The sequence below is a fragment of the Cupressus sempervirens genome, chromosome 8, assembly GCF_028749045.1.
Source record: "Cupressus sempervirens isolate cs-2001-9-10 chromosome 8, ASM2874904v1, whole genome shotgun sequence".
In the NCBI taxonomy this organism is placed as follows: Eukaryota; Viridiplantae; Streptophyta; class Pinopsida; order Cupressales; family Cupressaceae; genus Cupressus; species Cupressus sempervirens.
In genome coordinates, this window is record NC_143125.1 from 111,848,034 (window position 1) to 111,872,316 (window position 24,283).

General features: G+C 37.7%; 1 protein-coding gene across 6 annotated transcripts in view; it reads right to left on the reverse strand.

The window, feature by feature from the left end:
• Nucleotides 1-24,283, reverse strand: part of LOC149541831 (BAG-associated GRAM protein 1-like) — a 257,279-nt gene that overhangs the window by 150,212 nt on the left and 82,784 nt on the right. For all 6 annotated transcript variants that reach the window (XM_089796903.1, XM_089796905.1, XM_089796904.1 and 3 more), the window contains one exon: nt 24,143-24,259. In XM_089796903.1, the coding sequence (XP_089653029.1) occupies nt 24,143-24,259 (117 nt within the window). The remainder of the gene's footprint in view (nt 1-24,142; nt 24,260-24,283) is intronic.

Consider the following 24,283-nt stretch of genomic DNA (forward strand, 5'->3'; position numbering starts at 1 on the left):
GTGAACTTGAAACGCAAAGATCTTGCAAACAGAAGTCATTCATTTCAGTGGCACAGAAACGGTGGACGTAATGCCTGAACTTTGAATGTTGGAAGTAGAAACTGGAAATAATTTTGCATACAAATTGTTCGAAAAATTCCTTGGAAGGAAAGGAGTGAAGCAGGGTATTTGGAATGGCCTCAAACGATTGACCAAGATGCTCTATGAATCACATGCCAGTATTGAAAATTTATATTTTCCACTATTGTTATTATTTCGATATAAGGTTTATTTGTAGAGTTGTTAGGGGTGCATTCTAGCAGTTTGAAAAATTCTTCAAGGGTATATGGTTGGAAGTAAAATTTGAGAAATGGATGTTTTGAAAAATAGTGTCTTCTCCAAGGAATTTAACAATACATTCAATGATCCTCAACTAAGAGACTTGCAGAAAGAAAAACAATTGGGTTGGCTATACATACTTGGGTTAAAACTAGAACACATGGAATCCTCAAATGATGTTCTCTCCAAACTGGAAGAGATAGAAACATATTTGACCAATGTAGAGCAAGCAAATTGTAGGCTCGCGAATTGGGCTTTATAGCCTACAATGGTAACCTTGGTCCAACTCGAGTTCATGGAACATCCACATAAAGAAGTGAGGCTTGCAGGTGCTTTATGTCTCAACGAGATTATGCAAATAACAGCTCATATAGCAGCCTATAATAATGTTGTGTTGAGGAAAGTTTTGCAATTGGCTGTGGGAAACTTAGAGGGATTACATGATGCCAAAGATTCTACTTTTGCCAAGAAAGTTAAAATTTTAGATACTATGGAGAAGAGAATCATTTATATTATGATTGATCTTGAATGCAACAATTTAATTCTTCAACTGTTAGAATGCTTCTTGTTTGAAATTGGGAAGCACCATTCAGGAAATGTAAACACTTGCATGCGCACCATTATATCCTCAATTTTTGATGCAGATAATAAAATCTGCAAGATGTTGCAGACAACCTTGTTAGCTTTTTGGAGGAGGGTATTAGAATAATCTTTATGTTTCTTTTTAATGCTTACTATTGTATCTTATTGTATCTCTATAAATATTAGAATGTTTCTAATATTTGGGTGTAGTCTAGAATAGAATGTTTCTATTCTATTCGACTCTCCTCTCTGTATATATAGATCATTTGATCTCTGATAATATGTCAAGTATTCTACCATTTACATTTGTAACATGGTATCAAAGCCAATACTTAAATTTTTTTGAAAAAAATTATAATTTCTTCTTGAAATTATTTGTTTAAATTTTTTCAATAAAAATTCAGTTGATTTTCTCTAAAACCCGCCTAGGGGTTTTTGCTGAGAGAAATCTTGAGCTAGGGTTTATTATCAAAAATCGTTTTATAAAAAATCTAGCAAAATCGTGGTCGGGACTGCGCCGAATTTTTCTCTGAAAACTGTGACCAGCAAATCACGTTTTCAGTGGTAGGATTCGGCATGTTTTGACAGCTTTTTCGTACTCTCAAAATCGCATGCAACTTAGTTTGGGTGTTTTTCGATTCTTAGTCTGTAACCCACGATTTGTTGGAGAAAACTTGTGATTTGTTGTTGCATAAACTTGGAAATCCCATGTATCTCTGCTCATGACTAGATCCCCACTTCAGAGGTCGCGTTTTTTATTCTAACATTTTTTTACAGACGGGTTTGCAATTTAAAACCACATCTTCTGCAAAATCCACCACCGTTTGGAGGTGTACTTCGATGCTTTTTGCATTTTTCAGAAGTCAAGACAAGCATTTTGAGGGAGAAAACAGCATTCCAATAACAAACATTTTTACTGGCAACCTCCATTTTTTTTGCAAATTTGACTCTCTAATTCGTCGGCTAAGATTTTGCCTAAAACCCTAATTTTTGGGGGTTGAAAAACTATTTTGAATACATATTCTTGGTTGATTTTCCGAAATATCAAATGGGTTGTCGTCAATTTTTTCTGGGTGCCTTGATTTTCGAGCAAGCAGATCCAAATTCTAACAGCATATTATTTCTAGGTTTTTCGAGCTCTCTTCTAGGTACTCCAATTTTTTTGGGTCTTTCATTTTCTCACCTCGAAGTTTGTGCCATTTGAGATATTCATATATTATGAGCATCAAAAGTCAGACTCAATTAAAAAGCAAGCCAATGCTGCCCAACACTCAAAGCACAAAGAATCTATCTACCATGCCTTTATGACCAGCATACCTGTAGATCATTTAAAATCTTCTGCCTAATACATAGATTTCGGTGCCTCCTAACATTTCACTCACAAGCATGATTGGATTGTTGAATTCACTCGCTATTCTAACTCAATAATCTTTGGAGGCGGCAAAGAATACAATATTGTTGGCAAGGGCAATGTTCAGATTCAGTCCGTAGGAAGAAGACTCGTGTTCCTCAATGTATGTTATGTTCCTAGCATGAAACGTAATCTTTTGTCTGTTAGTTAGATTATGAAGCACTCCCCTCAATTGGATGTCGTTTTGAGTGGAAATAAGTGTTTGATTATTGATCGTGCTTCTCGCACTACACTTGCTGTCGGTCTTGAGGATCATGGTATTTATAGGCTTGTAGATTCAGGCGATTCCCTTGAACGTGCCTTCATCACAAAATCATTCACTCTCAACAGCCTCTGGCATCAGCGATACGGTCACCTGAACATTCAATATCTAGCACAATTTGATCGGGATAATTTAGTCCATGGCCTACCTGATATCCGGACCCAAACCATCGCATTTGCAGAGCTTGCCAAGCAGCGAAGCAACAGAGGACACCATTTAGGGATGGTGACTCATGGCGGGCATCTAAAGTACTCCAGCTGGTCCACGCTGATGTATGTGGTCCTATGAATACTCCTTCTGTTACTAGGAACAGGTACTTCTTACTCTTTGTGGATGATTTCAATCGCAAAATGTGGGTTTATTTTCTTAAGCAAAAATCAGATGCGTTTCCTGTATTTCAGCAGTTTAAAGCCCTAGTAGAAAGAGTCTAGTTCCCCCATCCATACTCTTAGGACCGATAATGGGCGGGGGGGAGGGGGGACGGGGGAATTTTGTTCTTCTGCTTTCTCTGCCTTCTATACTATTCATGGCATTAGACATCAATTTACCACACCTCACAACCCTCAACAAAATGGTGTTGTAGAGCGTCGAAACCATACCATCATAGAAATGGCTAGGGCTATGCTAGAACATAGAAATGTTCCCAGAAAATATTGCACAGAAGCAGTATCCACAACTGTCTACCTTCTTAGCCGGTCACACGCCCTTGCATTTAACCATAAGACTCCTAAGGAAGCCTGGTCTGGTCGCAAACCTAGGATCAACCATTTAAAAGTTTTTGGCTCTCTAGCATATGTATGGATTCCTGATGCCAAACGCACTAAGTTAGATTCCAAAAGCCAGAAACTTATGTTTACAGGATACAGTCACACACATAAGGCCTACAGACTAATTGATGTAAACATTGATCGTTTAACCTTCAGTCATGATGTTGTGTTTGATGAGGAACTTGGACCATTTCAGCTCTCTGCCTCCTTGCCGCATTTCGAGATTCAGTCTTCAACAATCTCTAACTTGGGTCCTTCTATTTTATATGAGTCATCTGATGCTATTGATACACCACCTCAACCACCTCCAAATAATACTGCTCCTGCTCCTACTCCTCATTTAGCTATTCCGACAGCATCTGATATTGGCTCCTCTACTCTTCAACCAAAATGGTGGGCTCAAACGATTAGTGATCTTCGTCCTGATGAACTCATTGAGGGTAGCACCTCCAAAAATAAGAGCATTTAGCACAACACAGTTAATTTTGCTCTTATGGCCAACATCCACAGTATCCCTGAGCCCCAGACATATGCAGAGGCCAAAGGAATTCTAGAATGGGAATAGGCAATGGATGTTGAGTTTTAGAGTCTTCAAAAGAATCACACCTGAGTTCTTTCAGATCTCCCTCCTAGGAAGAAACCCATTAGCTGTAAATAGGTCTATAAGGTCAAGTACCATGCAAATGGTACCTTGGACAAACACAAAGCCAGATTTGTTGCTCGAGGATTCACCCAAGGCATTGACTATGAGGAGACCTTTGCCCTGACAGCCAAGATGAGTACTATTCACCTTCTTCTCGCCATTGCAGCTCAGTATGGTTGGAAAGTTCATCAGATGGATGTGAAGAGTGATTTTCTCAATGGTGAACTACAAGAAGTCTACACGACGCAACCCCCAGGTTTCAAGGTTGCCGGTTCAGAACCAAAAGTATGTAGACTCCAAAAGGCCCTCTATGATCTTAAACAGGCCCCTCGGGCTTGGTACATAAAGATTGATCAGTACTTGGTTGCTCAGGGATTTCAACGTAGCCTATCAGATAGTAATCTGTATATTAAACACTGGTAATGATATTCTTTTTCTTGTTGTCTATGTGGATGATTTGATCATTACTGGGAGTTCAGAACATTTGATTTCATAAATCAAACAAGATCTATGCAGAACTTTTGATATGACAGATCTCGGATTGCTTCATTATTGTTTAAGTATTAAGGTTTGGCAAGCTGACAACAGTATTTTTTTGTCTCAATCCAAGTATGCTAGAAATTTGCTTGACAAGTTTCGAATGCAAGATTGCAAACCTGCCTCCACTCTTATGGAGACTGGTCTAAAATTGTTCACACAATCTGATTCTCCTCCTATAGATGAAACACTCTTCAGGCAATTAGTAGGTAGTCTCATCTACCTTACTACTACTAGACCTAATCTCAGTTTTGTAGTCAGCTACATCTCACGGTTCATGATGAACCCCAAGACTGATCATTGGATTGCAACGAAACGTGTGTTGCGCTATGTACATGGTACTTCAGATTATGGTCTTCTTTACACAAGGAGTACTACTCCTCAGCTCAATGGATTCACCAATTTTGATTGGGCTGGCTCAGTTGATGATAGGAAATCTACTTCTGGCTATGTGTTTAGTATCAAATCTGCAACAGTTACCTGGACTAGTAAAAAGCAACAGGCACAGGCACTCTCCTCTACAGAAGCAGAATATAGAGGCGATGTCAAGGCAGCTTGTAAAGCAGTTTGGCTCCATCAAATTCTTGCAGATATGCATATTCCTCAAGCACATCCAACTTCTTTGTTTTCAGACAATTAGGGAGTACTCAAACTTGCCAAGAACCTAGTGTTTCATGAACGAACCAAGCACATTGAGCTTCATTGCCATTACATCCGACAGTTAGTAGAAGATGGATCTATTCTGTTACTCTATGTCCCTACCTCAGAGCATCCAGCAGATATTTTCACAAAACCCCTTGGTCCTAACAAATTTGTTAAATTCAAAGGATTTATTGGTGTAGTAAATAGATTGAGCATTAAGGGGGGATATTAGAATAATCTTTATGTTTCTTTTTAATGCCCACTATTGTATCTTATTGTATCTCTGTAAATATTGGAATGTTTCTAATATTTAGGTGTAGTCTAGAATAGAATGATTCTATTCTATTCAACTCTCCTCTTTGTATATATAGATCATTTGATCTCTGATAATATGTCAAGTATTCTGCCATTTACGTTTGTAACAGAGGAAACATAAATATTGCGAAGGATTGTTCAAGTTGATGCTCTCGTCAGCAGCCTTCAAGCTTATGGAGGAATTAATTAAGCATAGAATCAACAAATTTCAAGATCGTATGACAGATAGTGAGCTGATTTCCATGCGTTTACCGGCTAAAGGGACTCCTATGAGGCTTTATGGGAATTATAACAGTGAGGTGGAAAGTAAAGTAATTCAGACCAACAATGCGAAGAATATGGATAAGGAACATACAAATTTCTACGTTGGTGATTTGGAGGTTAGCCTTGACAAACATGTTGGAGTGGGTTCTACTCGAAGTAAGAGCATGCTGAAATCTTTGAATGAGGAATGTTTGCATAAGAATGATGTCATAGTAGCAGCTTTGCCTTTACATTCAAATCAAAGGAGCAAGGAAATTAAGGCTTATGATTATATTCTTGAGAGGTGTGATGAACCATGTGTTTCTTATACACATGATATAAATTTAGAGGAACAATCCAAGATGACAATGCAAGACAATGAGTTGTATCAACATGACAATAATGAGATGAATGTCTTAAAGAACCAGCTGAAAGTTAGTGAAGACATGGTTGTAGCATCTTTGGTATGTTATGACAACACTCGCAAGATGATTGAGGATCTCCATATGAAGGCTCAAAGGGGAGTGGAAGGAGATTTACTTATTGCTGACTTACAGGCAGTCGAAACAGCCCTTGAATATATGAAATCAGATAATTTATGTTTGTTTTCCAACAAGGATTATATCCTTAAGGTTGTTGGAATATATGTTGATCAGTTGAGTAAAGGATAGAATGAAATTGTGGAACTCAGCAAGGAACTTAAGGATACTCAAGAGGCATTCGTTGCTACACAGGTTGTTCTTCATGAAGTAGAAAATCAGGGTAGGCTCACAAATCGGACTAGGAAACATGAGAGTAAAAAGAGGAAAGAGTTTTTCCAAGTAATTAATGAACTAGATAGCATCCAGCAGACTTATGACTTAGATAGCTGTCCCAAAAGACCAGGTACCAAATTTTCAGATCACATTCAACTAGTAGACAACCCTTTGTTTGAAGTAGATTCTGATTGGATAATGGAGAATCCACTATTCGAGTTTGATGATAGCACACTCATTGATATTGGTCAGGAGTTTCGGATTGATATTTGTTGCAACCAAGAGGTTGCTGCCTTGATAAAGGGACATAACGCGGATTACAAATCAGCCTTGGTTAGAGATGTGGTAAGCAGTATAGCTAGAGTGCATATAGTGAGATGAGTAGCATTGTGGCAGTTGAGCAGCTAGGATATTCCCCCCATTATGGGCACAAAGCAGCAAGATATTATAGATAGTTGGGAAGGTGGATGGCTTTTTTGTTTGTGGGAACCAAGAGGAACACTCCCATAGTTCATAATGTTTTCAGGAGTTGGTTGGCACACAGTTGAGTTCCTACAATTATTTGACCTCAGTGGTGCTTTTGATCTCAATTGGAGTGACATTCTCAGTCGGATTGAGGATCTTCCTATATATGATGGTAGCACAGGATAGGTTGTTCTGATTGAACATGCATATGGGATGGTTTGGGATCCTAGCATTAGCACGCTTGATGTATTGTTATCAGGGGAAGACGGTGAATGGCTTTGCAGTTCTCAGTCTTCTATTCATATCACAGTAGCACAGCAGATTGTCAAAGCATTATTCATGATGTTGATATAGGACCCAAGTATCGTGGTCGCATGCTTGCAATTGTTTGAAGGCAAACAATCTCAAGAGGGGACAGTAATGTCCCCTTTTTCTGGGACTTTAAAAAATGATAGGCCAATCCAATATATGACCTTTGAGGACTCAATACAGAATTATTAAGTCAATTTTAATTAATAGAGAGTGAATAGGAGATGAGTCGCATGAGGGACCGGGACAAGAATACGGAAGATGAAGAGTCACAGGTTAGGTCTTTAAAAGGCAAAGGAGAAGCTCATTTCTTCATACTTGGTCTATGATTCAGATTTCAGTTTCTCTTTTGAGAGAGTTATTTGGAAAGTTTCAGCTTTCATCTAGCTTGAGGACGTAAACCCTCGTGCCGATAGACAGTAGACGCAAACCCATTGTCTGTGGAGACGTCACATCAGATGTCTCACACGTGCTTACAGGTTCTTTTCTTAGTATTCCAATCTGATTGTAAAACTATGTTTAAGATTGGATTTTTGAATGTTAGTTATTGTACTGCTGATGTATAATACAATAACATATTCTACGGTATTTTATGAGAATCTGCTAATTTATATTGTTGGTTTATAATGCATCCTCATATGTTTATGTTCTGAAAATTATCTTGATATAAAATCAGGCAAATATCTTTTATAAATGGCAAATTGGTTTAACATCTACACTAAATTAAACGTTACCAGCTGCTTGAAATTTGCCCAAAAGTTGTCTACGCTTCTATCAGTCACTTGTATGCTTAAGAAGATAGTTACTACTACACTATTTGTTAAAATCACAATGTTATTACATATAATAAATCCAAAAGTCAGGGGCTTTGAAAAAATTATTGCAAAAGCCAATGTCATTATTAAACATGCAATCTGTAATGAGCAGAATATCAAAAAGCAAATATATGAAAATAGTGAATAACAAATAGTTATTAAAGAGACACCCATGAACACATAAAAAGAATGGATAAGATATTCTGTGGCAACTGCAAACATGAATACCAAAAGGAAGACAAATAAACAAAAAGATGTTTGAAAGGGATGACACTTTGATTTGTCCCTCCAGTATATGCCACAACCAATAATCACGCATCATGTAAAAGAGGGATGAAATAAAAATATGTACCATCAGAGAGTTTTTTAAAAACCAAATAACAATAATAATATATTGCGACTTTCATCCCAAAAAGGCCATCGAATCAGATGGAAAGAAGTATAAAATCAAAGTGATGCCAATCGATAGATAATCATAAAATCAAAGAAATGCTTGTAAGGTGCAAAGTTTTGAAGTATAAAAAAGTGATCAAGCATGCAGATTAAAGGGACTGCAGATAATTAAGGATCCCAACTCATATATTCTTATTTCTCGGAAAATACTGCACGAATGAGCAAAGGGAAAATTGAACACAAGAACTGAAATGGTTAAAAAGACATAACCGAAAGGCAGACATAAATCTATGACAAATGGCATCTCAATTAATACAATAATTGTAGAAGAAATAGATTTGATGATTGCAGCGTAAGTGCGAAAAAAAGAGAACTAGTGAATACTTTCAAAACTTTGAATCAAATGCTTTAGCAGATATGCACATGATATGCACATGACTGTAGAGTCATGAACAAGTAAAGACCACCACAGGCATGCAATGAACAAGTATAAATCTTCCTCCACATGCATATCTGCAAACCATCTCCATATCTATTATGCTTATTGATGAAAATAAAGAAAACAAATAAATTATATTACCATTGCCTGATTAAGGGCCTTGAACAACAAAGGACATATCTGAGGAAAAATTCATGATGAAGCAAAAAAAAAGAATAAAGACTTATAATATTGCCAATTTGAGGGTATATAGCACTGTAGAGGAAAAGTTGCTCAATTGAAAAGTGATAATGACTAAGATTTTAGAGAACAGCTCATATTGAAAGGAACTCTGTACATATCATAGGAGGAGTAATAAATGTGCAGTGCGAATTAAAGCTGATCAGTCATAAACTTGAGTATAAGAATATGGCCATGATCATCCGTTCCATTATAAATAATGTTTTCAGAGGTGAAGTTGTGAGCTTTTACAAAGAATCAATACTGCATGATTTCAAAGCTTTGGCAGCAACTACACAATCATTACCATGCTAAGTTTTATATGACAATGAGAAATCTGAGGAATAGAAGACACACAACACCATAAATAGCATTGACTCAGAAGAGACGTCTGCATATAGAGATATATGATTGTATCTGAGAATTGGCTGCCAACAATAGTCGCTGGAGCATTTGGAGACCAGTACTTCTATCGACTCGTCCTAGTTTCATCTTCTTGTCATGAGGCATATGAACTTACAAATATATGTACATCCATCTTGTATTTTCCCATGAGGATATCATACTGTGAAGAAGGCTTTGCCAAGTTCAGATTATAGTCAGATCTTAGGATATTGTATTCACTGTCACATATATATGTAGCCCATAGTGTCGATGGCATTTAGCCAATACCCAGGATCGACACTAATACAGAGGATATGTGCTACAAGAAATAATGAGATCATCTATGTAGTGATGTCATTCACTGCACTTAAAAAGAAAACTATATATTAAAATGGTTATGTGCTAATAAGGAGACAGGCAACGAGGTACCATGCCAATCGTACACACACAATAATATAATTTGAAGAAAAGCAGAGATACACATCGATCAGGCTCAACCCACAATTACACAGAAATATTACCGTCTGCCAACATTAGCAAGCTTGAACTTGTACATCCACGTCACATACCAAATGTCATATATCTCTGGATGATGTATAACCACCAAATATGGAAGGGGAAAATTGTATGTTTAAGCAAAAGAAATTAACATAAAGTGCAAAGAAATAATGGAAATCACTAATATGTATATACAAAGATATAATGAACACAAAACCTCTCCATGGACTCAGTGCATAGAGAAGTTAAAGGTAATGTTGAAGTAAGCATTGTTTTCTTATTTTATTATGAATATATGGTTTAAGTGAATTCTATATTAATGAATATATTTGGTAATGATAAAGAGATAATATGGTTGAAAACATAGATTAAAATATATATATATATATAATAGGTAGCGTATATGTATATATACTCAAAGAATACATTTAAATTAGATATTTATTTAATGTATTTAAACGATCAAATATTATTATGTGAATTGATTGAACATATAATTACTTTCCCACTCTTATTTACATTTGATTTAAGGGAAGAAGAATATGATGTTACGAAGGAGGGGCTTGTCTAAGTCCAAAAAATTGGATCTTTGTCCCAAGATAGGGTAGGGGTCAGCAATCCGTGATCCTTTGGGCCATGGGCTTGGACTTGTAAACTTTGAGGGAATCCATTTGCACATTTGGCATCTAAGTAACTTGGGTAACATCTATTCCAATCCAAAATTCTGATAATAACATCTACTCTATTGTTGACTGATTTCAAATAATAATGTGACCGGATATATAAGTATCAATGTTTCATCCTATATGGCCAATAAGAGAAGGTAGTGATGTTACCAAGGAGGGGATTGTCTAAGTCCAAGCGATTGGATCTTTGTCCCAAGATAGGGTAGGGGTCAGTGACCCATGATCCTTTGAGACACGGGCTTGGACCTGTAATCTTTGAGGGAATCCATTGCACATTTGGCATCTAGGCAACATGGATAACATCAACTCCTTCCGTCTTTTGAGGTTCACATGGAGCAATTTATCATAATTTGCATTTTTTTAAACTTATTTATACATGTATGTACTAATGATAACTTGTGGTTGCAAGATTCTATCGAAGAAATAAATCATCTTCTTGACTCTAGTAAGACATTAATCAAGAAAGCATGGATTATGTGTCTATATCGCATCTTCTTCGTGTATTCATGCATTCCGGTGTCTACTTTGTGTTTTCATGTGTCTGCTTTGTGTTTTCATGCATTCATGTGTCTACTTCGTGTCTACTTTGTGTTTTCATGCATTAATATCTAAGTTACAAGATTCTCTCCAGCAACCCTCAAAGTCTGGTTCAATTTTTTACAAAGTCTGGTCCTTGTCAAATTCTCTCCAAATTTTCTTGCAAGCCTACGAATTTACTACAAATTCTGTCAGAGGAACCCGAGTTGAATTTGCAGCGAATTTTTAAGAATTTTCTATCTAGAACTGGGCTGAATTTTGTCTCAGAACATTTTTTTAAGACTTTTTTAAAGTGTTTATTTCACCTCCCAACCCTATTGTGACCACTAAAAAGACCAAAAAAGATTTTTATATGTCATTTACGCATTTGTGTATGGAAATGAAAACTTGTTTATAAAGGAAATCCAAATTGACAATAGGTGACATCTAAATTGATGATTATAGCGTGTAATGGGCACCCCTGGATGTCCCAAAAAACTAAACCAAATTGCTGAAAGGAATTATGCCAAACAGTTTGCATTCAACTTCTTATTTCTCCATTTAATGTTTTAAACCCCTTATAACTCCAGAAATCAAACATTTATTGTTTGTTGTGTGTCGTGCATGGAATTGGTATCATACAACATAAACAAGAAAGAAACTACAATGATATGCAAAGTGGAAATGAACTGCTGCTAATAAAATGTTATTTTCAGAATTCATAAAACCAAATACATAGCAGATTTATCAACTCACTAATTACTTCAGCAGTATTGACATAATACTCCAGCCCATGCTTACAAACTTGCTGCTACAATACTTTGTCCTTCAATCAGTCCACTACCTTCATAATACCATTCCCTCCAAGCGGCATAAGCGTCGGACAAGTAGTGAAGAAGATGTGAGCAAAATACCAAATTCCAAAGGCCAAACCCCAAGGGAATGACGTCTAGAATGTTACAAGAGAGGATAGACGTCCTCAAATGCCAAGAACGGAGCTGCAACTCACACACCAATTTCTTCTCATATACAACCTGCCTAATGAAGCCACAAATGCTTCCTTTTATTATATTTCCAAGGGTCCGCTCAACTCATATGGGCAATGTGGGATAAAAGATGTGTAATATATAAAACATATATTAAAATACCCCTTATGTCTCCCTTGGGTACACATCACCATAAAATAAATACTAAAGTAACACTTTAACATTTTACAATTAAATTAGACGTTACTTTAATAAAACTTCAAGCATTAAAATGTATTAGCAATCGGACTCCGAATAATGCGAGTGATAGCTCATCGAAAAGCTCTCACCAAGGAGTATCGAATCCAATCACCAAAATTGACCTGCACTGTGTCCTGCCGACTTACTAAAAATAGTAAGTATGCCTGAAACTAAGTAAATCAACTTCGTTTTGGCCCAAACTGGAAATGACTAGGCCAAAACATTCCAGGATCCCATTAAACCCTTCGTTAGCCCTCAGGACCATGTAGAACAAGGCTAACGCACACACACTTGGTCAACTGCTAAAATGGGGACATTACATAGCGGAATGTCTTTAAAAAGATATGATATCTTTGAATCCAAGACTTCAAATTTGTATCTCAACTTTTGATATAGCCTGGTTAGAAATGCTCTAACCAATACAAAATAAAAATTCAGATAACAGCACTTATCTTTTGACAATTCCTTTCATTCTCAAACTGTGTCCTTGATATAGAAATATGTTCCATGCATGTGACCAAGTGTATCAATTTGTATGTATGGCTAAATGATGCAATTAATGTCCTATTGAACTGAAACATACATTTGGTGGTGTATTTTGCTATCTTCCTTTACTATTAGGAGATTCAATTATGGATTTATTTTTTGTTGCATATATATTATATATACACACAAATACATTTTTTTTAAAAACATATGTTTTTGTATGGATGAACCCAAAACGAATCTGAACCCAAGCCCAAAATAATTTAGACAAATTTCAAACCCGAATCTCAAACCCGCATCCGTTCCAAAATCTAAACAGGCAACTTAGATTAATATATATACTCTATAAATCCTTTAGGGCTTGTTTGTTTTACGGAATTAGACTAGAATTGGGGGTGTGACAAAACCTGGTTTTGTCAAAATGGGTGTTTGGGTCAAAATTATGAAATGGAATTAGAAATGTAGTCTTCTAATTTTGACCCAAAAAGAGGATACCAGTCTTCCATCAAAACAGCAGGAATTGGGAATTGAGTCCCAGGTTTGACATTTTGGGTATTATAACAAAATTGAAATGAACAATTTTTGGCATCTGCTGAATTTTTAACCTAAAAACAAACTGAAACCATCCTGTCGCCACGATTTTCACCATTCGACTGAAAACTATTTTGTGTCATGGTGACTGAAAGTGATTGTATTTTCCAAGTGTCTTCCAACATTTTCTGCGATTTTGCTTTGGCTCTTGGGGTGGGGAGTTTCTGAGGGAGGTTTTTGAAAGCAACTTTTTTTATGCCTACCACAAACCTATTTGGTTTGTCATTGCTGCCTTTGGTTTGTCACTCATCATCATTGCCTCTGCTTTTTTTCACTGACTTGTAGCTGCTCCACAGGTATACGTACTGGCTGTTTTGTTTTGCAGTTCATAGACTGTTTTGTTATTTTTAACTAGTTTTTATAACTTGGAAAAAATAACCTCATTCATAAATAAATTAAAATTTTAATATTTAATAAATAATAAATAAATTTTAAAATAGAAAAATTAATTAAATAATAAAAATATTCAAATTTAATAAATTAAATAAATTTGAAAATTTGAAAAAAAAAATTTCAATTCCAATTTTACGAACCAAACGTGGAAGATGTATCTTCCCAGTCATCTTCCAAGTTAACCAATCAAGACATTGTTTTCTCAAAATCAGATTTCAAAATTCAAAACCCAATTTTGACAAAACCAGGCTCCCAATCAAAACCTAGTTTTGTTAATTCCGCAAAACAAACGAACCCTTTACGTGTCACTACATCCAAATATATGCTTTGTATTTTGAATCTATGACAAATAGTTGTATGAATTGTGATTGCTTGAGGATAAGCAATTTTGGGAGGGAAGGATTGTCATGTGCCCCAATTAGAACTATAATTATAATTTCCTCCTCATAGGAGAAAGGTTTAATAATAAAATAAAGATACTAAATAATATCAACAATACATTATTGAATACAATGTTATTGACTATTGATATAATAATAAATGAATATAATATATTAATTAAGTATAACCAAACAGGGCATTGTTTTCACATCAGCTATTTACTTTTGAGGTTTGTAGAGGGTTTGAAAGGCAATCAAACTTCCAAGAACGAAAACTTTTGGAAGGAGAGGAAGTTGGACAAAACCCCAACCTCCCTAGCATCAATTTACATCACAGATCAAAGTGATATTTGCAGATCTGAGCCTGCAGAGCAGAATTCATACACTTTGGGTTTCTTTTTCCTTGGCCTTACAGCTCAAGGAAAGAATTTGGTGCAGGGGCACCTATTCAAGCGTGGTAAAAACACTCAAATATATAAAAATAGAGTGGAACTGATATAATTGAAGTCCTAAAGTCATTTTAATCATATTTCAAGGTTTTATGGAAAGTTTGAAGTCATTTGGATAATAATTGTAAAATTTGTTCAAAAGTTGTCAAAATTGTAATGACAACTTTTACAACTTGGTGACAATTTTTTAAAAGTTGGTTTGAATATGTTAATGGATAGTTGTAGGTTAGTTGGAGAGTTTAATGTGATTCCAAATTATATAAATTTGGTCTCCAAAACACGAAATGGTAAGTTGGAGAAGTTGGAGGAAGGATTTGGAATGGAAGAAAACTTATTTTGACATTGTATATTTCAGTTTTCTGATTTATTTTTTCTGAAATTTCTCTGATGTTTTGGTTGATACGAACTCATTGTGAATGGTACAGACCTGAGACTTATATTTTCAGAAAGGTATATGAGTTAGCTTTGATTTGGTTTTAGTTTGGATGATTTTCATTACGTTTAAAAGAAGTTAATGGCCATTTTGGTGAAGAATGGTCAGATTCTGTCATAACATGAATAGTTTTAAGGAAATTGCAATAACTTTTATTTCCTTTCTTGGATTTGGCTATAACTTGGAGAAAATGTTGGTAACTCACTGTTATTGAGTCTCACAAAAAAGATTGGTTTCATTCTTTCTTTTATGGAAGTTATTAATGATTGATTAAGGGTTTTAAATTCCGCCGTAATTCAGAAATTGTTATTAAAAGATGCAACATTCTTGCATTCATTTCAATGGTTGGAAAATATTATAAATGTGAATACCTACCTAAGAATGGAGTGGAATAATATATTTTAAGTTTTGGAATGATTCTATGTCCCCATTATTTGGTACTTTCTTTGTAAACCAAACCTAATCAGGCCTATTAGGTTTGCGTACAAGGTAAGGGTTAAGGAGTGCTGGAGTAGAGTTGGTTCTATAACTTTGAAATTTTGTGGAAGGCCCATAAAGCACACTTTTGCTGTGCTACTCTGCACCAGAATTGATGTCATTTCTAGAGGAGAATATTACTTCATCATTCTGGTTTGGGGCAGAATATATCTAGCAGCTGCAGATTGGTAAATTAGTCAGCAATTCTAATCATTTTCTAAACAATCAAAATCGGCCGTACAATCCAGGCAGATCTTACACTACCTCCCAGCTTGGCATTAGGGTTTTGTGGCAGCACTTAACACCAAATTCGGAAATATTCAGTGTAACATGGGGACGCGTCCCCCCCCCCCAAAATTGAGCCGTTTCGAAGACAGGGACGTTCCCGGGACGGGGTGACGGCGTCTCGGCGTTTCAGGCGGCACTACTTAGAGCACCACCACCGCTGGAGACGGTGAGGCGTCTCCGAGATGGCTAGAGGTCTCCGACTGTGGGGGTACGGGGGGACGCCAAGGAGTCTCCTTCATTGAGGGGGGACACCAAGAAGCCTTCTTCATTGTGGGGGGACACCAAGGAGTCTCCATTGATTTGACATTTTGATTTGGACTCTAGGAGACTTGTAGTTTTTCTTTGCATTATACACTTATTTTGATATCATGATTCATGGCACATGATACTTATTGTAATCATCTTTATGTCATGACTCATATGATCATTGATTACTATTAGATAGTAGAATCTAGATAGTCATGCTATTGATTTGAAGGCTGATATATAGAGTTTAGACTAATATTTATTATTTGCTGACGTTCAATGTTTAATGTTCATTGTTTGTTTGTCATTTGATCATGAATCATGATATTCTAGTTGATATCGTATATGCTATACCATATGTATAGTATATACACCCCTACTCCTTCCGCCACCCCCCCATCCCCCGCCGCCATCCCCCCGCCGTCCCCCTGCCATCCCCAAATCAAGGCCCCTCTGTCCCCCCATCTCGAAAACTTGTCCCCCCGTCTCCCAGGGCGGTGTAACTATGGAAATATTAAACTGCCAGCAGCAGGTCGAAGATATAAGATGTCAGAATCAGTAGTTGCAAGTGAAATTCAAACCAAGTATTGCAACTGAAATATTTATCCGAGACATACAGTCTGGTATGGCTAGTTTAGATGTTATTTAAATAAGAAAACAGTTCAGAATCTGTTCTTTGTGATGTTATCTATTTCATCGATTATTTCTTTCAGTATTTTATCATTTTTTGAAGCATTGCATTCATCCTACTTAGAGAAATTCTTCTAATGCTGGTTAGAGAAAATCGAAATCAAAAACATCAGGAAAATGCCTCAGAATCCAGTTTGGGATCTGTCAACTATAAAAACAACACCCTTCAAGGCTCTATGTAGGTAAGCACCATCATCACCTCTGGACTAGGAAATTCAAAAGGACAAGGTCCCAGCAGTGAAGGAAACATTGCAGAAGATACAGAGTACATGGCAACATTTTATTACAATAATAGATAAGACGTCTATTATTAGTTAATGGTTATCTTGTAAATATCTTTAGCTTTAGTTTGCTTTCATTTTTTGCTTTCTCTGGAATAGAATGTTTCTATTCTTTACGATCATTTCCTAAGGAAACATCGTCTCATTCTTTTGTATAAATTGACCTCTTGGTCTCTGTTATTACCAAGCAAGTATTTACCAATTACCTCGTAATATGGTATCAGAGCTAAATACTTACATTTTTTCCGAAAAAAATTATAATTTCTTCTTGAAATTATTTGTTTAAATTTTTCCAAAAATTATTTCAGCTAATTTCTCCAAAACCCACCTAGGGTTTTTTGCTTGGAGAAATTCTCGAATTACGGGTCTGCAAATCGCGTGGAAATCGTGGCCATTTTTTACCATTTTGTGACTAGTATATGCAAATCGCGATTTCTTTTGACCGAACTCCTCTGCAAATCACGGCTTCATGACTGGAAAAAAGCATTTTTTGGAGGTCTGTGTATGGTCAGCCCGCATCTAAAATTGACAGGGAAATCGCATTTTTTGCAACCCACGTGATTTCTTCTGTTTTTTCCTACAAATACAGTCGCGACCTTCACCCAGTACTTGTCGCCTCTGCAATCCCACCTGTTCTTAGTCATTTTTGAAGCAGATTCGACCATTTTTCATCAAGAAATCTGAAGTTTTTTCAAGCTTTTTTCAGCTAGGGCCGTTTTTTTTCGAAACCCTAATTTTTGGGGTCAAAAAAATTTTTTGTTTGCAGATTCTTGGTGGGTTTTTCGAGAGCTCAACTGGGTTGTCGTCCGTTTTTCCTGAGTACCTCAATTTTTGTGCCTCAATTTTCGAGCCAGCAGATTCAGAAAACGACAGCAGATTCCTTCTGGATTTTTCGAGCTCTCTTCTGAGTCATTCTCTGATTCTTCTAGGTCTTCCGTACTTTTGCCTCGAAGAACGTGCCTTCACAAATTTTCACAATTTTTCATTGAAAAACGTGCTATGGCATCTCTGACAAATATTCTGCTTGAGCATAATTCCAAATTCAATGGTCGCAATTATGGAACCTGGAAGCAGCGCATCATCGCAATCTTCAAATATCGAAACACCAATCAACTTGTTTTGGGTGTTAAGCAGCGTCCGACTTCTCCGGGTCCTGACCAAGATACATGGGATCTGAACAATCGAGAGGCAGTAATGCTTCTCAAACTCTCCGTAGCTGATGACCAGCTTTCTCAGATTCCATCCGGCAAGACAACGGCCGAAATCTGGACACATCTCAAAGTTCTTCATGAGACTTCCGACAAGAGCAGAGCCTTCTTTTTGAAAAACACTATGTTTTCTATTGTCATGGATGAGCGCACCTCGCTCCAGGCACACCTGAATCGGATTCAGGAAATCCATGATCAGTTACTTGCCATCGGTCGCAAGATGGAGGAAGAGGATATTGTGGTAATCACTCTTCGGAGTTTACCAAATTCCTATGAGCATTTTATCGAGACTCTCAACATCACATCTACTGGTGTTGATCTAAAATTCACTGATCTCTGCACCCTGCTACTTCAGCAAGATCGGTGAAAACAACAGTTCGGTAGCAACTCCAGTTCCACCTCCACTGAGCAAGCCTTTCCTGCGAAATCCTTTCAGAAGGATAAGGGCAAGTTTCAGCAACCATCTCAGCAGAAGTCTTCTGCTCCAGCATTCGATGTTACCAAAAAGAAGAACATTCAATGCAACTATTGCCACAAGTATGGTCACATGAAGGTTGCATGTCGAAAACGCTTAGCTGCCCAGTCTAAGCAATCAAGTTCGCAACCCAAAGCAAACAGTGCAGAGCACACTGAGCAGGCGGAATCTGCCTTTTACGCCTTCATGGCTAAAAGACCGGCAGATCATGTGCAGTCATCTGCCTGGTATAGTAATTCAGGTGCCTCTCGACATTTCACTCACCGCAAAGACTGGTTTACTGACTACCAGCCTTATTCAGATTCTGTTATCTTTGGTGGTGGAGAAGAGTACACGGTTGTTGGTAAAGGCAACATTCAAATTCAGTCTGTTGGGAGGAAGCTCATATTCCTTGATGTGTACTACATTCCAGGGATGGAACTAAATCTACTCTCGGTCAGTCAGTTGCTGCGACATTCTCCACACTTGGCAGTCACCTTCAGTTCACATCAGTGCACCATCACTGATCGGGTGACTAAGTCTACTGTTGCAGTTGGTCTTGAGGATCATGGTCTTTTCAGACTTACTGATTTTGGTGATTCTTAGGACTTAGCTATGGCTGCTTGGCGATCTTCCATCAGCACACTTTGGCATCAGCGATATGGGCACTTAAATGTGCATTATCTCTCACAACTTGCTCGGGATGAGCTTGTTCTTGGTTTGCCAAAGATTCAAACCCAACACCTTGGAGTTTGTGACGCATGTCATGCTGGGAAGCAACATCGCACACCTTTCCCCAGTGGCGATTCTTGGCGAGCTTCTCAAGTACTTCAGCGTGTTCATGCTGATATCTGCGGCCCTATGGTCACTCCTTCTGTTCTTGGGTACAGGTATTTTCTGTTGTTTGTAGATGATTTCAGTAGAAAAATGTAGGTGTATTTTCTTAAAAAGAAATCCGATGCATTTACTGTATTTCAGAAGTTTAAACCCTTAGTTGAAAAAGAGTCTGGGAAATCTATTATTACTCTTAGATCAGACAATGGGGGGGAATTTTGTTCTAATGTTTTCTCCAACTTCTTGGATACACATGGCATCCAACGCCAGTTCACCACACCCCACACGCCACAACAGAACAGTGTAGTTGAACGTCGGAACAGGACAATCACCGAGATGGCTCGTTCCATGCTCGAACACAGACATGTTCCGAAGCGTTTTTGGGCAGAAGCAGTTAACACTGCAGTTTATCTGTTGAACCGGTCACCCACAGTGGCGGTCAAAGGTAAAACTCCGGAAGAGGCCTGGTCAGGTCGCAAGCCCAGAATCAGTCACCTGAAGGTTTTTGGCTCTCTTGCTTTTGTTTGGATCCCTGATGCTTCACGCACCAAGTTGGATGCCAAGAGTCAGAAACTGATGCTTGCTGGATATAGCAGTCTTCACAAAGCTTACCGCCTTATTGATGTTGAGACATCTCGTCTCATATACAGTCGCGATGTAGTCTTTGATGAGCAGCGAGGACCATTCATGCCTGTTTCTCCTGTTCCTGATCCAGCAGACCAGCCTATGCAGGTTCATGATTTGGGAGTTCGGCTTCCATTAGGTCCACCTGATGGGAGGGCTCCAGTAGCTCCTCCAGCTCCAGTCCTGCCAGTGATACCTATACAGCCACCTCCGGCTTCTCCTGCAGGATCACCTCGTTTTGAAGATGCTTCACCTGAGTTTGATCCAGATTCTTCTGATCAGGATCCTGCTGATCAAGCATCTCCTAGTACTACTGTTGGTCATTCTCCTCTCCGGCCTAAGTGGTGGGCTAAGACACTTGCTGATCTTCATGATGATGAGCTCATTGATGGGAGAACTGCTCGAAAAAAGAGCAAAACTACAGATTCTGTTAACTTTGCTCTTATGGCCAACATTCACAGTGTGTTTGAACCTCAAACATATTCCGAGGCTAAAGGAATTTTAGAGTGGGAACAGGCCATGCAATCTGAACACCAGAGCCTGCTGAAGAACAACACTTGGGTCCTTTCTGATCTTCCCCTAGGGAAGAAACCCATTAGCTGCAAATGGGTCTACAAAATCAAATACAAATCAGATGGTCCTTTGGATAAGTACAAAGCTCGTTTAGTGGCAAAGGGCTTTTCTCAGCATCAAGGCATTGATTATGAGGAGACCTTTGCTCCTACTGCAAAGATGAGCACCATCAGATTAGTCCTAGCCATGGCAGCACAATTTGGCTGGAAGGTCCATCAGATGGACGTAAAGAGTGCTTTCCTGAATGGTGATCTCTATGAATTGGTCTACATGACTCAGCCTCTTGGTTTCAAGGTTGCTGGTAAAGACCATCAGGTTCTCAGATTGGTAAAAGCTCTCTATGGTTTGAAGCAGGTCCCTCGGGCATGGTACATCAAGATTGATACGTACCTCAGTGATCAAGGCTTCAAGAGGAGTTCTTCAGACTCAAATCTGTACATCAAGACTACTGACAGTGACATCATCCTTCTGGTTAGCTATGTGGATGATCTGATCATCACTGGCAGTTCGGCATCTTTGATTCAGGGAATCAAACAACACTTATGCCAGTCTTTTGATATGACTGACCTTGGGCTCATGCATTATTGCTTAGGTGTTGAAGTTTAGCAACAGTCTTCTGGTGTATTCATCTCTCAGTCCAAATATTCCAGGGCCTTGTTAGACAAATTCCGAATGCAGGATTGCAAACCTGCATCTACACCTATGGAGAAAGGTCTCAAGTTATCAGCCAAGTCTGATTCTCCTTCCGTTGATGATACTACGTATAGGCAACTAGTAGGCAGCCTCATCTACCTATTTGCTACTACGGCTGATATCAGCTTCGCAGTCAGCTATATTTCATGCTTTATGACAGCTCCTAAGGTTGATCATTGGATGGCAGCAAAGCGTGTGCTTCGTTATGTGAAGGGCACTTCTGATTATGGACTTCTGTATTCTCGGAGTTCTAATCCTAAACTCAGTGGGTTCATAGATTCAGATTGGGCAGGCTCTGTTGATGATAAAAAGTCAACATCTGGATATGTGTTCAGTTTGGGATCTCGTGCAGTCACATGGACCAGCAAGAAGCAGCAGGCAGTTTCTCTCTCTTCTACTTAGGCTGAATACAGAGGGACTGTTAAGGCAAGATGTGAAGCTATCTGGCTTCGTCGGATGCTTGGGGATATGCAGATGTCACCAGCAGGACCGACTACTCTGTTTGTTGATAACGAAGGCGTTATCAAGTTAGCACGGAATCCAGTCTTCCATGAACGAACCAAGCATGTGGATGTTCATTGTCATTACATACGACAGCTGGTTGAAGACGGGACTATAGATCTGCAATATGTTCCTACCACAGATCAGACTGCAGACATTTTCACCAAGCCTCTTGGTCCTAATAAGTTTGTCAAATTCAGAGGACAGCTTGGTGTGTTAGATAGATTAACCATTAAGGGAGGGTATTACAATAATAGATAAGACGTCTATTATTAGTTAATGGTTATCTTGTAAATATCTTTAGCTTTAGTTTGCTTTCGTTTTTTGCTTTCTCTAGAATTGAATGTTTCTATTCTTTACGATCGCTTCCTAAGGAAACATCGTCTCATTCTTTTGTATAAATTGACCTCTCGGTCTCTGTTATTAACAAGCAAGTATTTACCAATTACCTCGTAATACATTTTAAGGAACAACTTGGCAAATAGTGGTGACAAGATGTAACAATGAGCATATCAACACCAAGTAGAAAGAATTCAAAGTTTGGAATATGTTGTTTGGGCAGTTGCAACCTTATTCAAATATAAAAGTGAAGCATGCATGGAAGTACAAGCATCAAATTAAATACTATGAGCCATACAAAGAACATGAGAAGTTTGGTGAAGTTGCAGATGCACTGGATATAACAAAAATTAAAAGAATGCATGATTTTTTTCATGTATCTTGTCTGAAGGAGACAAGTGAGACAAGTGAGTACAGTAGCGGAAAAGTGGAAATACTTATCACAGATGGAGAATAAAATTTGGCATTGCAACCAAAGAGTATTCTTGGTGATATGGCTCAAAAACTAAGGAATAGTGATCTCAGAACACTAAACATAAAGTGGACTGGGCTACCTGCAAAAAGTGCCACCAAAGAGACAGGAATGTGGAGCCCAGCAGCAAGTATTCCAAAGAGGTTACAAAAAAAGATCCAAAATATTGTATGCGAAGCTTGAGGAGTAAAAAGCGACTAAAAGCCTCCATCTTCATTTGTAGGTTAAATGTATTTATTAGATTTGTTGATCTGAATTGTATCTTCAATTTTGTAATCAAGTGGTCATGGATTCACTTCCCAACATGTATCAATTGTTATGTAGAGGCATAGATTAACTCTCAAGCTTTTCCTTGCTTTGAGGACAAAGCTGCTTCAAGGGAAGGAGGTTTTGGGTACCTAGGCAGGAATATGTTATGTTCTATTTTGTATAAAGGCCTGTGATTTATGTATTAGTTTAGGGAAATTATGGTCTATTATAGTTTGGGTAAGAAAAAATTGAAAGCTGATTTAGTTGTAGTTAATTAAGGTTTGTTTTCATTTTAGTATAAAAAGTGGAATATCGCTACTTTCATCATTTCAACCTTCAATGCAAGAAAGGGCCACCATCATGTGAGATCTTGCGTTACAAACAAATTTCCAAGTGAAATCCACCTACACAAGAGTAGCTGTTCTCATTTTATCTTCATCAATTGCATTCTAGTTACTTTCAGAAATTCATTTTCCATTTTTGCTTTGGATTGCTAGTTTGCATTTGGACTTGGATCATACAGCTGCAATTTAACCAACTTGATTGAACCAGTCTAGTTATGTTTACATTGTTTCTAGTGAGATGGATCACTTATAGACTATAGTAGTGATTTTTGAAAAACATGTTCGATGAATCCTGAAAGTAAACATAAGCCATCATAATTCTCTCACAGTTGCTATTGGGACTGCAAGGCATGTCCAATCTAACCATCAAAAGATGATTGAGTGCCTCAAAATTATTACATGTGAATCCAATTGGCAACAATCGATTAATTATTAGGTGAGGTGCGGAGGAGGATCCATCTATCCACAAAGCATCATCCCATTATATCTTCTTGTACTGCAATGTTGGTGATGACAATGGAAGAAATAAAAAGAACAATGGATGAATTTTGTATACAACTTTAAAAAATGCTGTGATTGCTAGTCATTTAATTATTTTTGAAAATGACCAGATTTTGCTCTTATACTCGCACAGTATTCACCATGATCAAAATTGACACTGCAACATGTAAAGGAAATACCAACTTTGTCTACTGAAAAGCATTTTCCTGACCTTCATCTGCTTTGAAAAGACATTTGAATGAAAGCAAATGTGCCATGCAGAAACATACAAACGTCCATGATACAAAAAAGACCTTTCCAATGCACATGAGTAGCTGTTTTCAACAACCTGCACAAATAAATGTTTAACAAT